Source organism: Ascaphus truei, chromosome 4 (assembly GCF_040206685.1).
Source record: "Ascaphus truei isolate aAscTru1 chromosome 4, aAscTru1.hap1, whole genome shotgun sequence".
Taxonomy (NCBI): domain Eukaryota; kingdom Metazoa; phylum Chordata; class Amphibia; order Anura; family Ascaphidae; genus Ascaphus; species Ascaphus truei.
In genome coordinates, this window is record NC_134486.1 from 1,065,491 (window position 1) to 1,085,339 (window position 19,849).

At 49.8% G+C, this 19,849-nt stretch overlaps 1 protein-coding gene and 1 long non-coding RNA gene across 11 annotated transcripts in view; both read left to right on the top strand.

The window, feature by feature from the left end:
* Positions 1 to 19,849, top strand: part of KHK (ketohexokinase) — a 61,795-nt gene that overhangs the window by 15,772 nt on the left and 26,174 nt on the right. For 4 of the 10 annotated variants that reach the window (XM_075595139.1, XM_075595141.1, XM_075595144.1 and 1 more), the window contains exons 3-6: positions 3,820 to 3,936; positions 6,494 to 6,628; positions 13,352 to 13,486; positions 16,259 to 16,331. In XM_075595139.1, coding sequence (XP_075451254.1) covers positions 3,820 to 3,936; positions 6,494 to 6,628; positions 13,352 to 13,486; positions 16,259 to 16,331 — 460 coding nt within the window. The remainder of the gene's footprint in view (positions 1 to 3,819; positions 3,937 to 6,493; positions 6,629 to 13,351; positions 13,487 to 16,258; positions 16,332 to 19,849) is intronic. The other 6 variants (XM_075595143.1, XM_075595146.1, XM_075595142.1 and 3 more) reach the window with 4 other exon arrangements.
* On the top strand, positions 9,345 to 12,390 carry LOC142492491 (uncharacterized). The gene is made up of 2 exons (XR_012800824.1): positions 9,345 to 10,157; positions 10,219 to 12,390. It is a non-coding gene; the product is annotated as an uncharacterized LOC142492491 (long non-coding RNA).

Consider the following 19,849-nt stretch of genomic DNA (forward strand, 5'->3'; position numbering starts at 1 on the left):
TGGGGGGTCCCTGCTCAGATATCACAGGTACAGGTGGGGGGGTCCCTGCTCAGATATCACAGGTACAGGTGGGGGGTCCCTGCTCAGATATCACAGGTACAGGTGGGGGGGTCCCTGCTCAGATATCAGGTACAGGTGGGGGGTCCCTGCTCAGATATCAGGTACAGGTGGGGGGTCCCTGCTCAGATATCAGGTACAGGTGGGGGGTCCCTGCTCAGATATCACAGGTACAGGTGGGGGGTCCCTGCTCAGATATCACAGGTACAGGTGGGGGGTCCCTGCTCAGATATCAGGTACAGGTGGGGGGTCCCTGCTCAGATATCACAGGTACAGGTGGGGGGTCCCTGCTCAGATATCACAGGTACAGGTGGGGGGTCCCTGCTCAGATATCAGGTACAGGTGGGGGGTCCCTGCTCAGGTATCAGGTACAGGTGGGGGGTCTCTGCTCAGATATCACAGGTACAGGTGGGGGGTCCCTGCTCAGAAGTTAAAGATACAGGTGAGGAGTCCCAGCTCAGATTTTACAGGTACAGATAATTACAGGTAATTGGTCCCTGCTCAGATATTACAGGTAAATACAGTTACAGGTGAGGGATCTGTGCAGAGATATAGGCAGATTTTAATGGTTGAGGTTCTTTACTCAGTTATTACAGGTACAGTAATAGGTATGGGGTCCCTGCTCAGATATTGCAGGTACAGTTGCAGGTGAGGGATACCTAATCGGATATTACAGGTACAGTTAAAGGTGAGGGTCCCTGCTCAGATATTACAGGTACAGTAATAGGTATGGGGTCCCTGCTCAGATATTACAGGTACAGTAATAGGTATGGGGTCCCTGCTCAGATATTGCAGGTACAGTTGCAGGTGAGGGATCCCTAGTCGGATATTACAGGTATAGTTAAAGGTGAGGGTCCCTGCTCAGATATTGCAGGTACAGTAATAGGTATGGGGTCCCTGCTCAGATATTACAGGTACACTAATAGGTATGGGGTCCCTGCTCAGATATTGCAGGTACAGTTGCAGGTGAGGGATCCCTAATCGGATATTACAGGTACAGTTAAAGGTGAGGGTTCCTGCTCAGATATTACAGGTACAGTAATAGGTATGGGGTCCCTGCTCGGATATTACAGGTACAGTAATAGGTATGGGGTCCCTGCTCAGATATTGCAGGTACAGTAATAGGTATGGGGTCCCTGCTCAGATATTACAGGTACAGTAATAGGTATGGGGTCCCTGCTCAGATATTACAGGTACAGTAATAGGTATGGGGTCCCTGCTCAGATATTACAGGTACAGTAATAGGTATGGGGTCCTTGCTCAGATATTACAGGTACAGTAATAGGTATGGGGTCCCTGCTCAGATATTACAGGTACAGTAATAGGTATGGGGTCCCTGCTCAGATATTACAGGTACAGTAATAGGTATGGGGTCCCTGCTCAGATATTGCAGGTACAGTAATAGGTATGGGGTCCCTGCTCAGATATTACAGGTACAGTAATAGGTATGGGGTCCCTGCTCAGATATTACAGGTACAGTAATAGGTATGGGGTCCCTGCTCAGATATTACAGGTACAGTAATAGGTATGGGGTCCCTGCTCAGATATTACAGGTACAGTAATAGGTATGGGGTCCCTGCTCAGATATTACAGGTACAGTAATAGGTATGGGGTCCCTGCTCAGATATTACAGGTACAGTAATAGGTATGGGGTCCCTGCTCAGATATTGCAGGTACAGTAATAGGTATGGGGTCCCTGCTCAGATATTGCAGGTACAGTAATAGGTATGGGGTCCCTGCTCAGATATTACAGGTACAGTAATAGGTATGGGGTCCCTGCTCAGATATTACAGGTACAGTAATAGGTATGGGGTCCCTGCTCAGATATTACAGGTACAGTAATAGGTATGGGGTCCCTGCTCAGATATTACAGGTACAGTAATAGGTATGGGGTCCCTGCTCAGATATTACAGGTACAGTAATAGGTATGGGGTCCCTGCTCAGATATTGCAGGTACAGTTGCAGGTGAGGGTCCCTGCTCAGATATTGCAGGTACAGTTAAAGGTGAGGGTCCCTGCTCAGATATTACAGGTACAGTTGCAGGTGAGGGGTTCTTGCTCAGATATTTCAATTACAATTACAGGTGAGGGTCCCTACTCGGATATTATAGGTATCGATAGTTACAGGTGAGGGGTCTCTGCTCAGATATTACAGGTGAGTGGTTCATGCTTAGATATTACAGGTGCAAATAGAGGTTAGGGGTCCTGCATGAGGCAGGTGCAGACATAAACACAAGGAGGCAGATTTGGGGAAATTAAAACATGGCGTTATTCAGCCTGTCCCTTTAACAAGGCAAAGCATACAAAAAGAAACAAAGTAAACAAACACCGATCTCTGTGTAAGGGGTAACTCACTTCCCAGTCCCTCTCTACAAGACTGGGGGGATACGCCTCTTACCCACCTATCCCTGTGTAAGGGGTAACTCACTTCCCAGCCCCTCTCTACAAGACTGGGGGGATACGCCTCTTACCAGCCTACAGTATCACCCTATAGTCTCAAAAGGAACCTCAATGCAGGTGGCCTTTCATGTCAGTCTCTGGGGTATGGATAGTTGTCTTCTTGAGGGTCCAGCCTCTGACAGGGTCCTGTGTCCAGGCATAAAGGTCTGGTCCCCTGGTGTCTTACTGTCAACACATAGCCCTCCTGTTTGCTCAGGACTGGTGGGTGCAGTTTCAGCAGGAGTTTTAAACCTATCTGATTACCAGGTGGAGACTGGTTAATTGTTTAGCTGCAATTAACCAGCTCTCTGCTGGTTTCTCAAACTACTGAGGCTTTGTAGTGCAGCTTCATTGAGACAGGGTTGCTTCCCTCTTACAAGCCCTTGCTCACATATTACAGGTACAGACACATACAGGCGAGGGCTTCTGCACATATATTACAGGTACAGTTACAGGTGAGGGGTCCCTACTTGGATTTTACAGGTGAGTGGTCCATGCTTAGATATTATAGGTGCAAATACAGGTTAGGGGTCCCTGCTCAGATATTACACGTACAGGTGATTGGTCCATGCTTGGATATTACAGGTGAGTGGTCCATGCTTGGATATTACAGGTGCAAATATAGGTAAGGGGCCCTGCTCAAATATTACATTTCCAGGTGAGGGGTTCATGCTCAGATATTACAGGTACAGACAAATACAGGTGGGGGCTTCTGACAGGTACAGATGAGGGTCCCTGCTCAGATATTACAGGTACAGGTGGGGGACCCTGTTCAAATATTACAGGTACATGTGAGGGTCCCTGCTCAGATATTACAGTTACAGGTGAGGGATCCCTGCTCTGATATTACAGGTACAGACCTTTACAGGTGTGGGGTTCTATGCTCAGATATTACAGTTACAGGTGAGGAGTCCCTGCTCAGATATTACAGGTACAGGTGAGGTCCGTGCTCAGATATTACAGGTACAGGTGAGGGTCCCTGCTCAGATATTACAGGTACAGGTGAGGGTCCCTGCTCAGATATTACAGGTACAGACAGTTACAGGTGAGGGTTCCCTGCTCAGATATTACATGTAGAAATAGTTACAGATGAGGGATCCCTGCTCAGATATTACAGGTACAGACCGTTACAGGTGTGTGGTTCTATGCTCAGATATTACAGGTACAGGTGAGGGTCCCTGCTCAGATATTACAGGTACAGACAGTTACAGGTGAGGGTTCCCTGCTCAGTTATTACATGTATAGAGTCAGGTACAGGTGAGGGTCCCTGGTCAGATATTACAGGTTTGCCTTTCCTCTGATACCCCAATGTGTTTTGTTCCAGGTGCCTGTCTCAGCGTTGGCAGCGTGGGGGCAATGCCTCTAACTCGTGTACAGTCCTGGCCCTACTAGGGGCACCCTGTGCATTCATGGGCTCACTGGCTCCTGGGCACATGGCAGAGTGAGTACCAATGAGAGGGAGGATGATGGGGGCCAGGGGGCATACTGAGTACCATTGGGATGGGCAGAGTGTAATATTGGGAGTGTGTGAGGGGCAGAGTGAGTATTATTGGGAGAGTGGGAGGGGCAGTGAGTATTATTGGGAGAGTGGGAGGGGCAGAGTGAGTAATATTGGGAGGGTGGGAGGGGCAGAGTGAGTAATATTGGGAGGGTGGGAGGGGCAGAGTGAGTAATATTGGGAGGGTGGGAGGGGCAGAGTGAGTAATATTGAGAGGGTGTGCAGAGTAAGTAATATTGAGAGGGTGTGCAGAGTAAGTAATATTGAGAGGGTGTGCAGAGTAAGTAATATTGAGAGGGTGCGCAGAGTAAGTAATATTGAGAGGGTGCGCAGAGTAAGTAATATTGAGAGGGTGTGCAGAGTAAGTAATATTGAGAGGGTGTGCAGAGTAAGTAATATTGAGAGGGTGTGCAGAGTAAGTAATATTGAGAGGGTGTGCAGAGTAAGTAATATTGAGAGGGTGTGCAGAGTAAGTAATATTGAGAGGGTGTGCAGAGTAAGTAATATTGAGAGGGTGTGCAGAGTAAGTAATATTGAGAGGGTGCGCAGAGTAAGTAATATTGAGAGGGTGCGCAGAGTAAGTAATATTGAGAGGGTGTGCAGAGTAAGTAATATTGAGAGGGTGTGCAGAGTGAGTAATATTGAGAGGGTGTGCAGAGTAAGTAATATTGAGAGGGTGTGCAGAGTAAGTAATATTGAGAGGGTGTGCAGAGTAATTATGAGCTGATAAGTGTCTGTGAGAGAATAAATGGGCCTCCCCTCATTCGGTTAGACCATGTGTAATAATACACTGTACGTATTACTCTGATATCATTGTTGCCCGGTACTAATATAGCTGAGATTGTCTGCACTGTTCACAAGGGGTATGGTTGGGATGGGAGTGATGAGGGGGTATTGGGTGATAGAACATGCTGGAAAGGGTAGAGAGAGGCAGCGGGGACAAGGAAAGAGATTGGGTATATGTGAGCAAAGTTTGGGATTACCCCAGCGTTCTTGGTCCCATGAACAGTATCTACACCTGCCATAATCTGAAGATAAGATAACTCCTGCAGTGCTCTATTGTCCTGAGATGAGGTTGTGTGTATAGAACGTATCCCCACTTACTGCATGTGCAGAGAGAGAGCAGTCACGGCTATCTGACCTTCCAGAGCAGTCACGGCTATCTGACCTTCCAGAGCAGTCACGGCTATCTGACCTTCCAGAGCAGTCACAGCTATCTGACCTTCCAGAGAAGTCACGGCTATCTGACCTTCCAGAGCAGTCACGGCTATCTGACCTTCCAGAGCAGTCACGGCTATCTGACCTTCCAGAACAGTCACAGCTATCTGACCTTCCAGAGCAGTCACAGCTATCTGACCTTCCAGAGCTGTCACGGCTATCTGACCTTCCAGAGCTGTCACGGCTATCTGACCTTCCAGAGCAGTCACGGCTATCTGACCTTCCAGAGCAGTCACAGCTATCTGACCTTCCAGAACAGTCACGGCTATCTGACCTTCCAGAGCAGTCACAGCTATCTGACCTTCCAGAGCAGTCACGGCTATCTGACCTTCCAGAGCTGTCACGGCTATCTGACCTTCCAGAGCTGTCACGGCTATCTGACCTTCCAGAGCAGTCACAGCTATCTGACCTTCCAGAACAGTCACGGCTATCTGACCTTCCAGAGCAGTCACAGCTATCTGACCTTCCAGAGCAGTCACGGCTATCTGACCTTCCAGAGCTGTCACGGCTATCTGACCTTCCAGAGCTGTCACGGCTATCTGACCTTCCAGAGCTGTCACGGCTATCTGACCTTCCAGAGCTGTCATGGCTATCTGACCTTCCAGAGCAGTCACAGCTATCTGACCTTCCAGAGCAGTCACAGCTATCTGACCTTCCAGAACAGTCACAGCTATCTGACCTTCCAGAGCAGTCACAGCTATCTGACCTTCCAGAGCAGTCACAGCTATCTGACCTTCCAGAGCAGTCACGGCTATCTGACCTTCCATTTCCTGTTACTCGCCTGCTCCCAGTAATTCATATCCCCCAATAAACAGCCAATCACTCATAAGATCTCCATAATGAAGCCTGTCTAATTACTCTCTCTCCTCACACACCTTTCTCTCCATTTCCTTACTGTCCCTCTTTCCTCCTCCCTCTCTCTCCCTCCCTCTCCCTCCTCTCTCTCCTCACTCTCCATTTCCTTACTCTCTCCCATCACTCTCTCCCCCCTCACTCTCTTTCACTATCTGTCGCTGTCTCTCTCGCTTTCTCCCTCATTTTCTCCCTCGCGCTAACCTCGCTCTCTCCTCTCTCCCCCCTCACTCTCTCTCACTATCTATCCCTCCTATCTCACTCTCCTCTCGCTGTTTCCCTCTCTGTCTCTCGCTTTCTCTCTCTCTCGCTCTCTCCCTCATTCTATCCCTCGCTCTCTCCCCTCTACCTCCCTCCCTCTCTCTCTCTCTCTCTTGTGATTACACATTAATTGCCCCGGGTCTCTGCCCCTCTCTCCCCTCCCTGGCAGTTATACACGGGACAGTCTGAGAAGATACGGAATAGATGTGAGTCATGTTATCACTCAGGCAGGAAGTTCCTTCCCAGCTTCTGTGGTCGTCAGCAATGTAACCAACGGGAGCCGAACTATCCTGCACATGAACAGGTGTGTGACACGCGAGTGTGTATCCTGCACGTGAACAGGTGTGTGACACGCGAGTGTGTATCCTGCACGTGAACAGGTGTGTGACACGCGAGTGTGTATCCTGCACGTGAACAGGTGTGTGACACGCGAGTGTGTATCCTGCACATGAACAGGTGTGTGACACGCGAGTGTGTATCCTGCACGTGAACAGGTGTGTGACACGCGAGTGTGTATCCTGCACGTGAACAGGTGTGTGACACGCGAGTGTGTATCCTGCACATGAACAGGTGTGTGACACGCGAGTGTGTATCCTGCACGTGAACAGGTGTGTGACACGCGAGTGTGTATCCTGCACGTGAACAGGTGTGTGACACGCGAGTGTGTATCCTGCACGTGAACAGGTGTGTGACACGCGAGTGTGTATCCTGCACATGAACAGGTGTGTGACACGCGAGTGTGTATCCTGCACGTGAACAGGTGTGTGACACGCGAGTGTGTATCCTGCACGTGAACAGGTGTGTGACACGCGAGTGTGTATCCTGCACGTGAACAGGTGTGTGACACGCGAGTGTGTATCCTGCACGTGAACAGGTGTGTGACACGCGAGTGTGTATCCTGCACGTGAACAGGTGTGTGACACGCGAGTGTGTATCCTGCACGTGAACAGGTGTGTGACACGCGAGTGTGTATCCTGCACGTGAACAGGTGTGTGACACGCGAGTGTGTATCCTGCACGTGAACAGGTGTGTGACACGCGAGTGTGTATCCTGCACGTGAACAGGTGTGTGACACGCGAGTGTGTATCCTGCACGTGAACAGGTGTGTGACACGTGTGTATCCTGCACGTGAACAGGTGTGTGACACGTGTGTATCCTGCACGTGAACAGGTGTGTGACACGCGAGTGTGTATCCTGCACGTGAACAGGTGTGTGACACGCGAGTGTGTATCCTGCACGTGAACAGGTGTGTGACACGCGAGTGTGTATCCTGCACATGAACAGGTGTGTGACACGCGAGTGTGTATCCTGCACGTGAACAGGTGTGTGACACGCGAGTGTGTATCCTGCACGTGAACAGGTGTGTGACACGCGAGTGTGTATCCTGCACGTGAACAGGTGTGTGACACGCGAGTGTGTATCCTGCACGTGAACAGGTGTGTGACACGCGAGTGTGTATCCTGCACGTGAACAGGTGTGTGACACGCGAGTGTGTATCCTGCACGTGAACAGGTGTGTGACACGCGAGTGTGTATCCTGCACGTGAACAGGTGTGTGACACGCGAGTGTGTATCCTGCACGTGAACAGGTGTGTGACACGCGAGTGTGTATCCTGCACGTGAACAGGTGTGTGACACGCGAGTGTGTATCCTGCACGTGAACAGGTGTGTGACACGTGTGTATCCTGCACGTGAACAGGTGTGTGACACGTGTGTATCCTGCACGTGAACAGGTGTGTGACACGCGAGTGTGTATCCTGCACGTGAACAGGTGTGTGACACGCGAGTGTGTATCCTGCACGTGAACAGGTGTGTGACACGCGAGTGTGTATCCTGCACGTGAACAGGTGTGTGACACGCGAGTGTGTATCCTGCACGTGAACAGGTGTGTGACACGCGAGTGTGTATCCTGCACGTGAACAGGTGTGTGACACGCGAGTGTGTATCCTGCACGTGAACAGGTGTGTGACACGCGAGTGTGTATCCTGCACGTGAACAGGTGTGTGACACGCGAGTGTGTATCCTGCACGTGAACAGGTGTGTGACACGCGAGTGTGTATCCTGCACGTGAACAGGTGTGTGACACGCGAGTGTGTATCCTGCACGTGAACAGGTGTGTGACACGCGAGTGTGTATCCTGCACGTGAACAGGTGTGTGACACGTGTGTATCCTGCACGTGAACAGGTGTGTGACACGCGAGTGTGTATCCTGCACGTGAACAGGTGTGTGACACGCGAGTGTGTATCCTGCACGTGAACAGGTGTGTGACACGCGAGTGTGTATCCTGCACGTGAACAGGTGTGTGACACGCGAGTGTGTATCCTGCACGTGAACAGGTGTGTGACACGTGTGTATCCTGCACGTGAACAGGTGTGTGACACGCAAGTGTGTATCCTGCACGTGAACAGGTGTGTGACACGCGAGTGTGTATCCTGCACGTGAACAGGTGTGTGACACGCAAGTGTGTATTCTGCACATGAACAGGTGTGTGACACCTGTGTGTATCCTGCACATGAACAGGTGTGTGTATCCTGCACGTGAACAGGTGTATGACACGCGAGTGTGTATCCTGCACGTGAACAGGTGTGTGAAACGTGTGTGTATCCTGCATGTGAACAGGTGTGTGTATCCTGCACGTGAACAGGTGTGTGACACGTGTGTGTATCCTGCACATGAACAGGTGTGTGACACGTGTGTGTATCCTGCACATGAACAGGTGTGTGACACGCAAGTGTGTATCCTGCACGTGAACAGGTGTGTGACACGCGAGTGTGTATCCTGCACGTGAACAGGTGTGTGACACGCGAGTGTGTATCCTGCACGTGAACAGGTGTGTGACACGCGAGTGTGTATCCTGCACGTGAACAGGTGTGTGACACGCGAGTGTGTATCCTGCACGTGAACAGGTGTGTGACACGCGAGTGTGTATCCTGCACGTGAACAGGTGTGTGACACGCGAGTGTGTATCCTGCACGTGAACAGGTGTGTGACACGCGAGTGTGTATCCTGCACGTGAACAGGTGTGTGACACGCGAGTGTGTATCCTGCACGTGAACAGGTGTGTGACACGTGTGTATCCTGCACGTGAACAGGTGTGTGACACGCGAGTGTGTATCCTGCACGTGAACAGGTGTGTGACACGCGAGTGTGTATCCTGCACGTGAACAGGTGTGTGACACGCGAGTGTGTATCCTGCACGTGAACAGGTGTGTGACACGCGAGTGTGTATCCTGCACGTGAACAGGTGTGTGACACGTGTGTATCCTGCACGTGAACAGGTGTGTGACACGCAAGTGTGTATCCTGCACGTGAACAGGTGTGTGACACGCGAGTGTGTATCCTGCACGTGAACAGGTGTGTGACACGCAAGTGTGTATTCTGCACATGAACAGGTGTGTGACACCTGTGTGTATCCTGCACATGAACAGGTGTGTGTATCCTGCACGTGAACAGGTGTATGACACGCGAGTGTGTATCCTGCACGTGAACAGGTGTGTGAAACGTGTGTGTATCCTGCATGTGAACAGGTGTGTATCCTGCACGTGAACAGGTGTGTGACACGTGTGTGTATCCTGCACATGAACAGGTGTGTGACACGTGTGTGTATCCTGCACATGAACAGGTGTGTGACACGCAAGTGTGTATCCTGCACGTGAACAGGTGTGTGACACGCGAGTGTGTATCCTGCACGTGAACAGGTGTGTGACGCGTGTGTGTATCCTGCACGTGAACAGGTGTGTGACACGCAAGTGTGTGTCCTGCACATGAACAGGTGTGTGACACGTGTGTGTATCCTGCATGTGAACAGGTGTGTGTATCCTGCACGTGAACAGGTGTGTGTATCCTGCACATGAACAGGTGTGTGACACGTGTGTGTATCCTGCACGTGAACAGGTGTGTGACATGTGTGTATCCTGCACATTAACAGGTGTGTGACACGTATGTGTATACTGCTCATGAACGGAATATAGGTGTGTGACTTGCACGTAGACAGGTGTGACCCCAACACATGAGTATGTATATGAGATACGTGTATAATACTTCCCACGTGTTTTGTAAGAGATGTGTGCAGAGGTACATATAAATGAGGCTCATTTGTATTTATTGAGCCTGTTCCTTTATCCAGGCAAAACATACAAAAACAACAAAATAACACCCCCCTATCCCTGTGTAAGGGTAACGTCCTTCCCCAGACCCTTTCTGCAGGGCTGGAGGGGTATTCCCAGCGAGAGAAAAAGAAAGCAAAACCAGTGCACTGCAGGGAGTCAGGGGGTGGAAAAGTATAAAAATCTGTTTATTCAGTAACCCTCAAAAAACATAGCCCCCATAGGGTGAGACAAAAACTCCTACGCGTTTCGGACCATAGGGGTCCTTTATATTTATTCCCATTACCAGCCTATCACCCCAATGTCTCAAGAGGGACCTTTAGCAGGTGGCCCTGCGTGTCAGTCTCTGGCAGGTTCCTGGGTCCCCTGTGTCCAGGAAATATAGGTCTCTGGGTGTCCTGATCTCAGCACAGCCTTTGTGCTCAAGACAGTGTCTGTGTGCAGGCTTCTCTGCTCCTTATGTCAGCCCAAATGTGAGCCAAGGAATCTCTTCACTGTCTCACATGAGGCTTTTTACAGAGCTCTCATTAGTCCAGGTGGAGACTAGTTAATTGAGTGGCTGCAATGAACTCTGCTGGATTCCCAGAGCTCTGCAGCTGCTTTATTTAACCCGGGATAAGTCCCTGTTACATATTTGTGTGTGTTTGGTTTTGTGTTTGTGTGTGTATCCTGCACATGAACAGGTGTGTGATGCACAGGTGTGTATCCTGCACATGAACAGGTGTGTGATACACAAGTGTGTATCCTGCACATGAACAGGTGTGTGACACGTGAGTGTATCCTTCACATGAACAGATGTGTGACACGTGAGTGTGTATCCTGCATGTGAACAGGTGTGTGACATGTGTGTATGCTGCACATGAACAGGTGTGTGATGTGTGTGTGTGTATTCTGCATGTGAACAGGTGTGTAACACGTGAGTGTGTATCATGCATGTGAACAGGTGTGTGACACGTGTGTATTCTGCACATGAACAGGTTTGTGATGTGTTTGTGTATCCTGCATGTGAACAGGTGTGTGTGACTTGTGTGTATCTTGCACATGAACAGGTGTGTGTATCCTGCACGTGAACAGGTGTGTAATACGTGAGTGTGTATCCTGCATGTGAACAGGTGTGTGACACGTGTGTATCCTGCACATGAACAGGTGTGTGACATGCGAGTGTATCCTCCACATGAACAGATGTGTGACACGTGAGTGTGTATCCTGCATGTGAACAGGTGTGTGACACGTGTGTATTCTGCACATGAACAGGTTTGTGATGTGTTTGTGTATCCTGCATGTGAACAGGTGTGTGTGACGTGTGTGTATCTTGCACATGAACAGGTGTGTGTATCCTGCATGTGAACAGGTGTGTAACACGTGAGTGTGTATCCTGCATGTGAACAGGTGTGTGACACGTGTGTATCCTGCACATGAACAGGTGTGTGACATGCGAGTGTATCCTGCACGTGCACAGATGTGTGACACGTGAGTGTGTATCCTGCATGTGACCAGGTGTGTGACACGTTTGTATGCTGCACATGAACAGGTGAGTGATGTGTGTGTATCCTGCATGTGAACAGGTGTGTAACACGTGAGTGTGTATCCTGCATGTGAACAGGTGTGTGTGACGTGTGTGTATCTTGCACATGAACAGGTGTGTGTATCCTGCACGTGAACAGGTGAGTGATGTGTGTGTGTGTATCCTGCATGTGAACAGGTTTGTAACACGTGAGTGTGTATCATGCATGTGAACAGGTGTGTGACACATGCGTATGCTGCACATGAACAGGTGTGTGATGTTTGTGTACCCTGCATGTAAACAGGTGTGCGACGTGTGTGTATATCTTGCACATGAACAGGTGTGTGACGTGTGTGTGTGTGTCTAGCATGTGAAAAGGTGTGTGTGACGTGTGTGTGTCTAGCATGTGAAAAGGTGTGTGTGTGTGTGTGTGTGTGTGTGTGTGTGTGTGTCTAGCACATGAACAAGTGTGTGACGTGTGTATCCTGCACGTGAACAGATGTGTGACACGTGTGTGTATGTCCAGCACATGAACGGAATATATGTGTGTAACGTGTGACTTGCACATAGACATGTGTGACCCCCACACGAGCATATGAGAGATACGTGTATAATACTTCCCACATATTTGTGTGTATCCTGCACGTGAACAGGTGTTTTACACGTGAACAGGTGTGTGTGTTTCCTGCACGTGAACTGGTGTGTGACGTGTGTGTTTATACTACACGTGAACAGGTGTGTGACACGTATGTGTCCAGCACGAGAACGGTATATATGTGTTTAACATATGTGACCTGCACGTAGACAGGTGTGTCCCCCACACGTGAGTATGTATTTGAGAGATACATGTATAATACTGCCCACATGTTTTGTGTGTGATGGGGTCATATTTGTGTGTGTTTGGTTTTGTGTGTACATTTAAGTGTATGCATGTGTGTGCCTCGAAATCATTTATCTCTGGTGTAGTACACAGGTAAGTGATTATTTGGGACACCTGTGTACAGACAGGTAATGTGACACAGGTAAGTGATTATTTGGGACACCTGTGTACAGACAGGTAATGTGACGCAGGTAAGTACTTGCAGGTAAATCTCAGGACAGTAAAGCTTGCTTCCTCTCTGTATCTCGCTCTGACCCTCTCACAGGTTTCGCCATGGCTCTGTCTCTCTTTACTTTAGGCAAAAAGTGATATAACTTATCCTGTATTATACCCAGTCAGGAGTAGGGAGGCACATAGTTATATGAAATTGTCCCTGTGTCCCCTTCCTTCCCTGACAGTATCTCCTCTCCCTCCAACTCTCTCCTTTCCTCATCTCCACTTCTTAATCTTTTCCGCCCTTTCTCATCCTTCCTCTTTTGTCCGCTCCTCCTCTTCGATCTTTCCTTCTCTTCCTTCACTGCCCTCGTCCCCACCTAGTTTCATCGTGTCAGACTTTCAGAAGAGGGGCATTAGCACGTCCAACATCAGCTGGCAGAGTCTTGGGGACACGCCCTGCGCCTGCTGCTTGGTGAGCATTGCCAACGGCTCCCGGACGGTCACGCTGTACGACACGTAAGGAACAGGCATAGAATCCAAGTGGCAGCCTCTCTGCTTCCAGCTCTATCCCCCTCTGTGATGGTAGCACAGCACAGGGGACGGTCAAATGCAATAATATATCCAAAGGATATAAAGAGAGAGTCCATTTTGGTAGCTTTTATTTTTACTATTGCTGTGCTGCTGTGTGTGATGTCGGGGACCGGTTACTGGAAATGTTTGAGAGGGTTGGTTGGGTTGGGGCTTGCTGGAGATATTTGGGAGGGTTAGTTTGGGACTGGCTGGAGATGTTGCGAGGGTTTATTGGGGACTGGTGGGATATGTTTGGAATGGTTGGTTTGGTTTGGGACTGGCTGTAGATGTTTGGGTTGGGTAATGGCTGGAGATGTTTGGGTTGGGGACTGGCTGGAGATGTTGCGAGGGTTTATTGGGGACTGGTGGGATATGTTTGGAATGGTTGGGTTGGTTTGGGACTGGCTGTAGATGTTTGGGTTGGGGACTGGCTGGAGATGTTTGGAATGGTTGGTTTGGTTTGGAACTGGCTGTAGATGTTTGGGTTGGGTAATGGCTGTAGATGTTTGGAATGTATGGTTGGTTGGGGACTGGCTTGAGATGTTTGGGTTGGGGACTGGCTGGAGATGTTTGGGTTGGGGACTGGCTGGAGATGTTGCGAGGGTTTATTGGGGACTGGTGGGATATGTTTGGAATGGTTGGTTTGGTTTGGGACTGGCTGGAGATGTTTGGGTTGGGGACTGGCTGGAGATGTTTGGAATGGTTGGTTTGGTTTGGAACTGGCTGTAGATGTTTGGGTTGGGTAATGGCTGGAGATGTTTGGGTTGGGGACTGGCTGGAGATGTTGCGAGGGTTTATTGGGGACTGGTGGGATATGTTTGGAATGGTTGGTTTGGTTTGGAACTGGCTGTAGATGTTTGGGTTGGGTAATGGCTGGAGATGTTTGGGTTGGGTAATGGCTGTACTGTAGATGTTTGGAATGTATGGTTGGTTGGGGACTGGCTTGAGATGTTTGGGTGAATAGGTTGGGTTGGGACTGGGTGTTTGTGCAGGGTTTGGTATAGCTCCATGGTTTAAGCTATTGATGGATAACTTAATTTAAAATCCATGTCTGACAGATCCATCAGTTGGATTCATTTTGTAAACTGTTTGATACGTTCTTGTTGCTTTTTTTATATCCTGGTTTCGGCTTCCGTTTACAAATAGTGCACAGCCATTTACATCCATCTCAGATGTTCCAGATACAAATACACATTGGGGGAAGAGATACACATGTAAAAGAACATGGAATAATCCAATTCTCTCGCTGGGAGGAGACGTCCTTGGTTTGTTCCATTGTTTATTACAGTGGAAGTTGCCGAATCCAGGAGAAGTGGTACACATGAGGACTAGTAGTAAATATCAATGCTGACAGTATCAGTGATAGCTGCAGTATCATAAATAACATCAATAACACATAACATCATCATTACAAAATATCAACTGATTGATTGTGTCTGGTTTGCAATCTCTACCAGCTGCACTCTGCAGAATCAGTGACCAATTTCAGACTCGTGAGTCCAAAATAATGAAATAGCGGTCTCTGATTCTGCACTTCCTTCCTCATTTACATGTAATTACCCAGAAGCCTGGTCTGCAGCTTAACCACTGTATGACACATAGCATGTGAAGAAGCGGGATTGGAGGACATGCAGATACACATGACGTTCTGTAATTGAATAGTTTAGCCCCAGCACTGGAGGAGTGTGACGGTAAGGGTAGCTGCCATCACAAAACTTGGATGAAGCCCAGCTACCTACCCCTAAATCCATGTAACGTGGCCACCTATGTAAGTCTTATTTCGGCCAAATGTAATTTCATATCTGGGGGAGAACAGAGAATGTATAACGCACTATGTATGTGAGAATGTATTCCAAAGCACCTTATTCCCTGTTAATGCAATCCCCAGGTCTAGTTGAGCAAGCAATATGAGGTAAAGTGTTTTGTGATCTATGTGTAAGCAATGTGATGTGATTTGCCCTGTAAAGTGTTTAATTGGATTATGTGACTGTATGTACTAATTTCTAAGATAGCGATTTGTAATGGGATTTGCATGTGAGTTACATTTGTATGGAGGGGGCGCTAATTTAATCAGCTGAGGTTCCTGCAGATAAATGTGTATTGAGACGATGGCTGGGGGCGTGGAGGTGTTACAGGCATTTGGTGAGTGTGAAAGAGTGGACATTTGGTGAGTGTGAAAGAGTGGACAATCAGGTTTGCTCTGATTGGCCAGCAGCCCCACTCCCATGTAAAGGATAGCAACAGAGGGATATATAAGGGGTGCTGCTGATCAGAGAATTGAGATCCCCTAAGAGAGAGAAACAGAGGGAGAGACACTCTGGGAAGGAGTGTGGAGATGCCCTTACAAGAGCAGCTGAGAGACAGAGAGACTGAGTCATTCTGTGAAAGAGTTTGATCTTGACAGTGACCAGCTGGAGATACGTGTCAGAGGCTCTGCTGTGTGATCAGCACTCTGAGATCCTGGACAAGAAGCGGACAGGGCATGTCCTGAAGCAGGCCCCTGCACCCAGCGAGGCTAGAGTCTAATCCCCAGTCCCCCAGTTGGTATTGTATCTTCTTTTGTCTGCTGGCGTGCCAGAATAAACCCCATTTTATTAAACAACTTTGTCCTGTCACCGGGCTGGTGATCCCGGTGTAAACGTACTGGTCTCCCGTGACAAGGAGGATCTCACACCAATATGAATATGTTGATACATTCTCCTCTCGTGATCCCAACAGGAACCTCCCTGATGTGACAGCTGAGGACTTCCAGAGAGTGGAACTACCCCATTACAAGTGGATTCACTGGGAGGTGAGCCATGATCAGGAAGTGTGGGTCTGTGCGGGTGTGATATCTTTGTGTGTGTGTGTGTTATCTCCGCTGTGTGTGTCTGTGTGATCTCTGCTCAGTGTCTGTGATGTCTCGGCTCTATGTGTGTGCGCACATGCGTGTTATCTCTGTGCTGTGTGTGATATCTCAGCTGTGTGTGTGTGTGTGTGTGTGCACGCGTGCGTGTGTGTGTGTGATGTCTCAGCACTCCGTGTGTGTGCGCGTGCATGCACGATAGCTCTGTGCTGTGTGTGATATCTCAGCTGTGTGTGTGTGTGTGTGTGTGTGTGTGCACGCGTGCGTGTGTGTGTGTGTGATGTCTCGGCACTCCGTGTGTGTGCGCGTGCATGCACGATATCTCTGTGCTGTGTGTGATATCTCAGCTGTGTGTGTGTGTGTGTGCGCGCGCGTGCGTGTGTGTGTGTGATGTCTCGGCACTCCATGTGTGTGCGCGTGCATGCACGATATCTCAGCTGTGTGTGTGTGTGTGTGTGCACGCGTGTGTGTGATGTCTCGGCACTCCGTGTGTGTGCGCGTGCATGCACGATAGCTCTGTGCTGTGTGTGATGTCTCAGCTGTGTGTGTGTGTGTGTGTGTGTGTGTGTGTGTGTGTGTGTGTGCACGCGTGCGTGTGCACGCGTGCGTGTGTGTGTGTGATGTCTCGGCACTCCGTGTGTGTGCGCGTGCATGCACGATAGCTCTGTGCTGTGTGTGATATCTCAGCTGTGTGTGTGTGTGTGTGTGTGTGCACGCGTGCGTGTGTGTGTGTGATGTCTCGGCACTCCGTGTGTGTGCGCGTGCATGCACGATATCTCTGTGCTGTGTGTGATATCTCAGCTGTGTGTGTGTGTGTGTGTGTGTGTGTGATGTCTCGGCACTCCATGTGTGTGCGCGTGCATGCACGATATCTCAGCTGTGTGTGTGTGTGTGTGTGTACGCGTGCGTGTGTGTGTGTGATGTCTCGGCACTCCGTGTGTGTGCGCGTGCATGCACGATAGCTCTGTGCTGTGTGTGATATCTCAGCTGTGTGTGTGTGCGCGTGTGTGTGTGCATGTGTGCGCGCGTGCGTGTGTGTGCGCGTGCGTGCACGATATCTCAGCTGTGTGTGTGTGTGTGTGCACGCGTGCGTGTGTGTGTGTGTGATGTCTCGGCACTCCGTGTGTGTGCGCGTGCATGCACGATATCTCTGTGCTGTGTGTGATATCTCAGCTGTGTGTGTGTGTGTGTGTGTGTGTGTGTGTGTGTATGTGTGTGTGTGTGTGTGTGTGTGTGATGTCTCGGCACGATATCTCAGCTGTGTGTGTGTGTGTGTGTGTGTGCACGTGCGTGTGTGTGTGTGATGTCTCGGCACTCCATGTGTGTGCGCGTGCATGCACGATATCTCAGCTGTGTGTGTGTGTGTGTGTGTGTGCACGCGTGCGTGTGTGTGTGTGATGTCTCGGCACTCCGTGTGTGTGCGCGTGCATGCACGATAGCTCTGTGCTGTGTGTGATATCTCAGCTGTGTGTGTGTGCGCGTGTGTGTGCATGTGTGCGCGCGTGCGTGTGTGTGCGCGTGCATGCACGATATCTCAGCTGTGTGTGTGTGTGTGCACGCGTGCGTGTGTGTGTGTGATGTCTTGGCACTCCGTGTGTGTGCGCGTGCATGCACGATAGCTCTGTGCTGTGTGTGATATCTCAGCTGTGTGTGTGTGTGTGTGTGTGCACGCGTGCGTGTGTGTGTGTGATGTCTCGGCACTCCGTGTGGGTGCGCGTGCATGCACGATATCTCTGTGCTGTGTGTGATATCTCAGCTGTGTGTGTGTGTGTGTGTGTGCACGCGTGTGTGTGTGTGTGATGTCTCGGCACTCCATGTGTGTGCGCGTGCATGCACGATAGCTCAGCTGTGTGTGTGTGTGTGTGTGTGTGTGTGCGCGCGCGTGTGCGTGTGTGTGTGATGTCTCGGCACTCCATGTGTGTGCGCGTGCATGCACGATATCTCAGCTGTGTGTGTGTGTGTGCGCGCGCGTGTGCGTGTGTGTGTGATGTCTCGGCACTCCATGTGTGTGCGCGTGCATGCACGATATCTCAGCTGTGTGTGTGTGTGTGCGCGCGCGTGTGTGTGTGTGTGATGTCTCGGCACTCCGTGTGTGTGTGCGCGTGCATGCATGATATCTCTGTGCTGTGTGTGATATCTCAGCTGTGTGTGTGTGTGCGCGCGCGTGCGTGTGTGTGTGTGATATCTCGGCACTCCATGTGTGTGCGCGTGCATGCATGATATCTCTGCGCTGTATGTGTGTGTGCGCATGCATGCGTGTGTGTTATATCTCTGTTCTGTGTTTGCGTGTGTGTGTTATCTCTGTGTTGTGTGTGTGCGTGTGATATCTCTGCGCTGTGTGTGATATCTCTGCGCTGTGTGTGCGTGCGCGTGTGAGATCTGCGCTGTGTGTGCGCGTGCATGTGATATCCCTGCTCTTTGTATGATGTCTCTGCTCTGTGCGCATGCGTGTGTGATCTCTGCTCTGTGTGTGTGATGTCTCGGCTCTGTGTGTATGCGCGTGCATGTGTGTGGGATGTCTCGGCTATGTGTATGTGTGTGATATCTGCGCTGTGTGCGTATGTGTGTGATATCTGCGCTGTGCGTGCGTGCGTGTGCGTGCATGTGTGATATCTCTGCGCTGTGTGTGTGAGGTCTCAGTGTCATGGTAGACCAGGTCTTATCTACACATTAATACCGGGATTTTGGACTGAGCACACAAGTTGAGTAAAATAAATTGTAATTTATTTATTTTCAGACAAACACACAGAATATTCACAATATACACAATAAAACACTTACTGGGATGGGGGGAACAAAAACAAATGTCCTTGGAACGAAACAAAGTCTCTGGGCGCCCCTGCACGCATGCAAGTGGGTGTGCAAAAGGATCCGTGTAGCAGTTCCTGGCTAGGGGTGCAACTTACCAGCCCTATATCTTTGTCAAAAGGAAAAGGTTTGTTCAGTCCTTACAGGGTTCGTTCGGGAACCCTTAGCTCTAACGAATTCCAAAAGAGGGGGATGATCCTTGGTTACGATATTATTAACCCCTCACACTCCGGAACTGCTGACGCTGGAACTTGGTCAAATCGTTGTTAAAATCAGGTGAATCTCTCTGGGACTGGGCTGCAGGCATCTTTATAGAGCTAAGGGTCCTATACCTAACATATGCACCCAATCATCTCGTGGGAATAATTTTCCCCACCTATCCCCGACTTGCCAGTACTTTGCAGAAAGGGCAGGAATTGCCTCCCGGTTTGCATGGAGCATGTGCCAACTTCACACCTGGGCTCCTTAGCATACCAGGGTCAGCCCCTTACCTGGCGACAGTAAGTCTGGGGTTTGGTCACCAAATGTGAAGTACCCGTACTGCACTCCGGTATCTGGCACTTATAATATCCCGGCCATCCTAACACCTAGGATTGCTGAGGCTTTTCAACTCCGGACTTCTCATAGACATTGAGACACCCTCTCTGCAGGGTGTC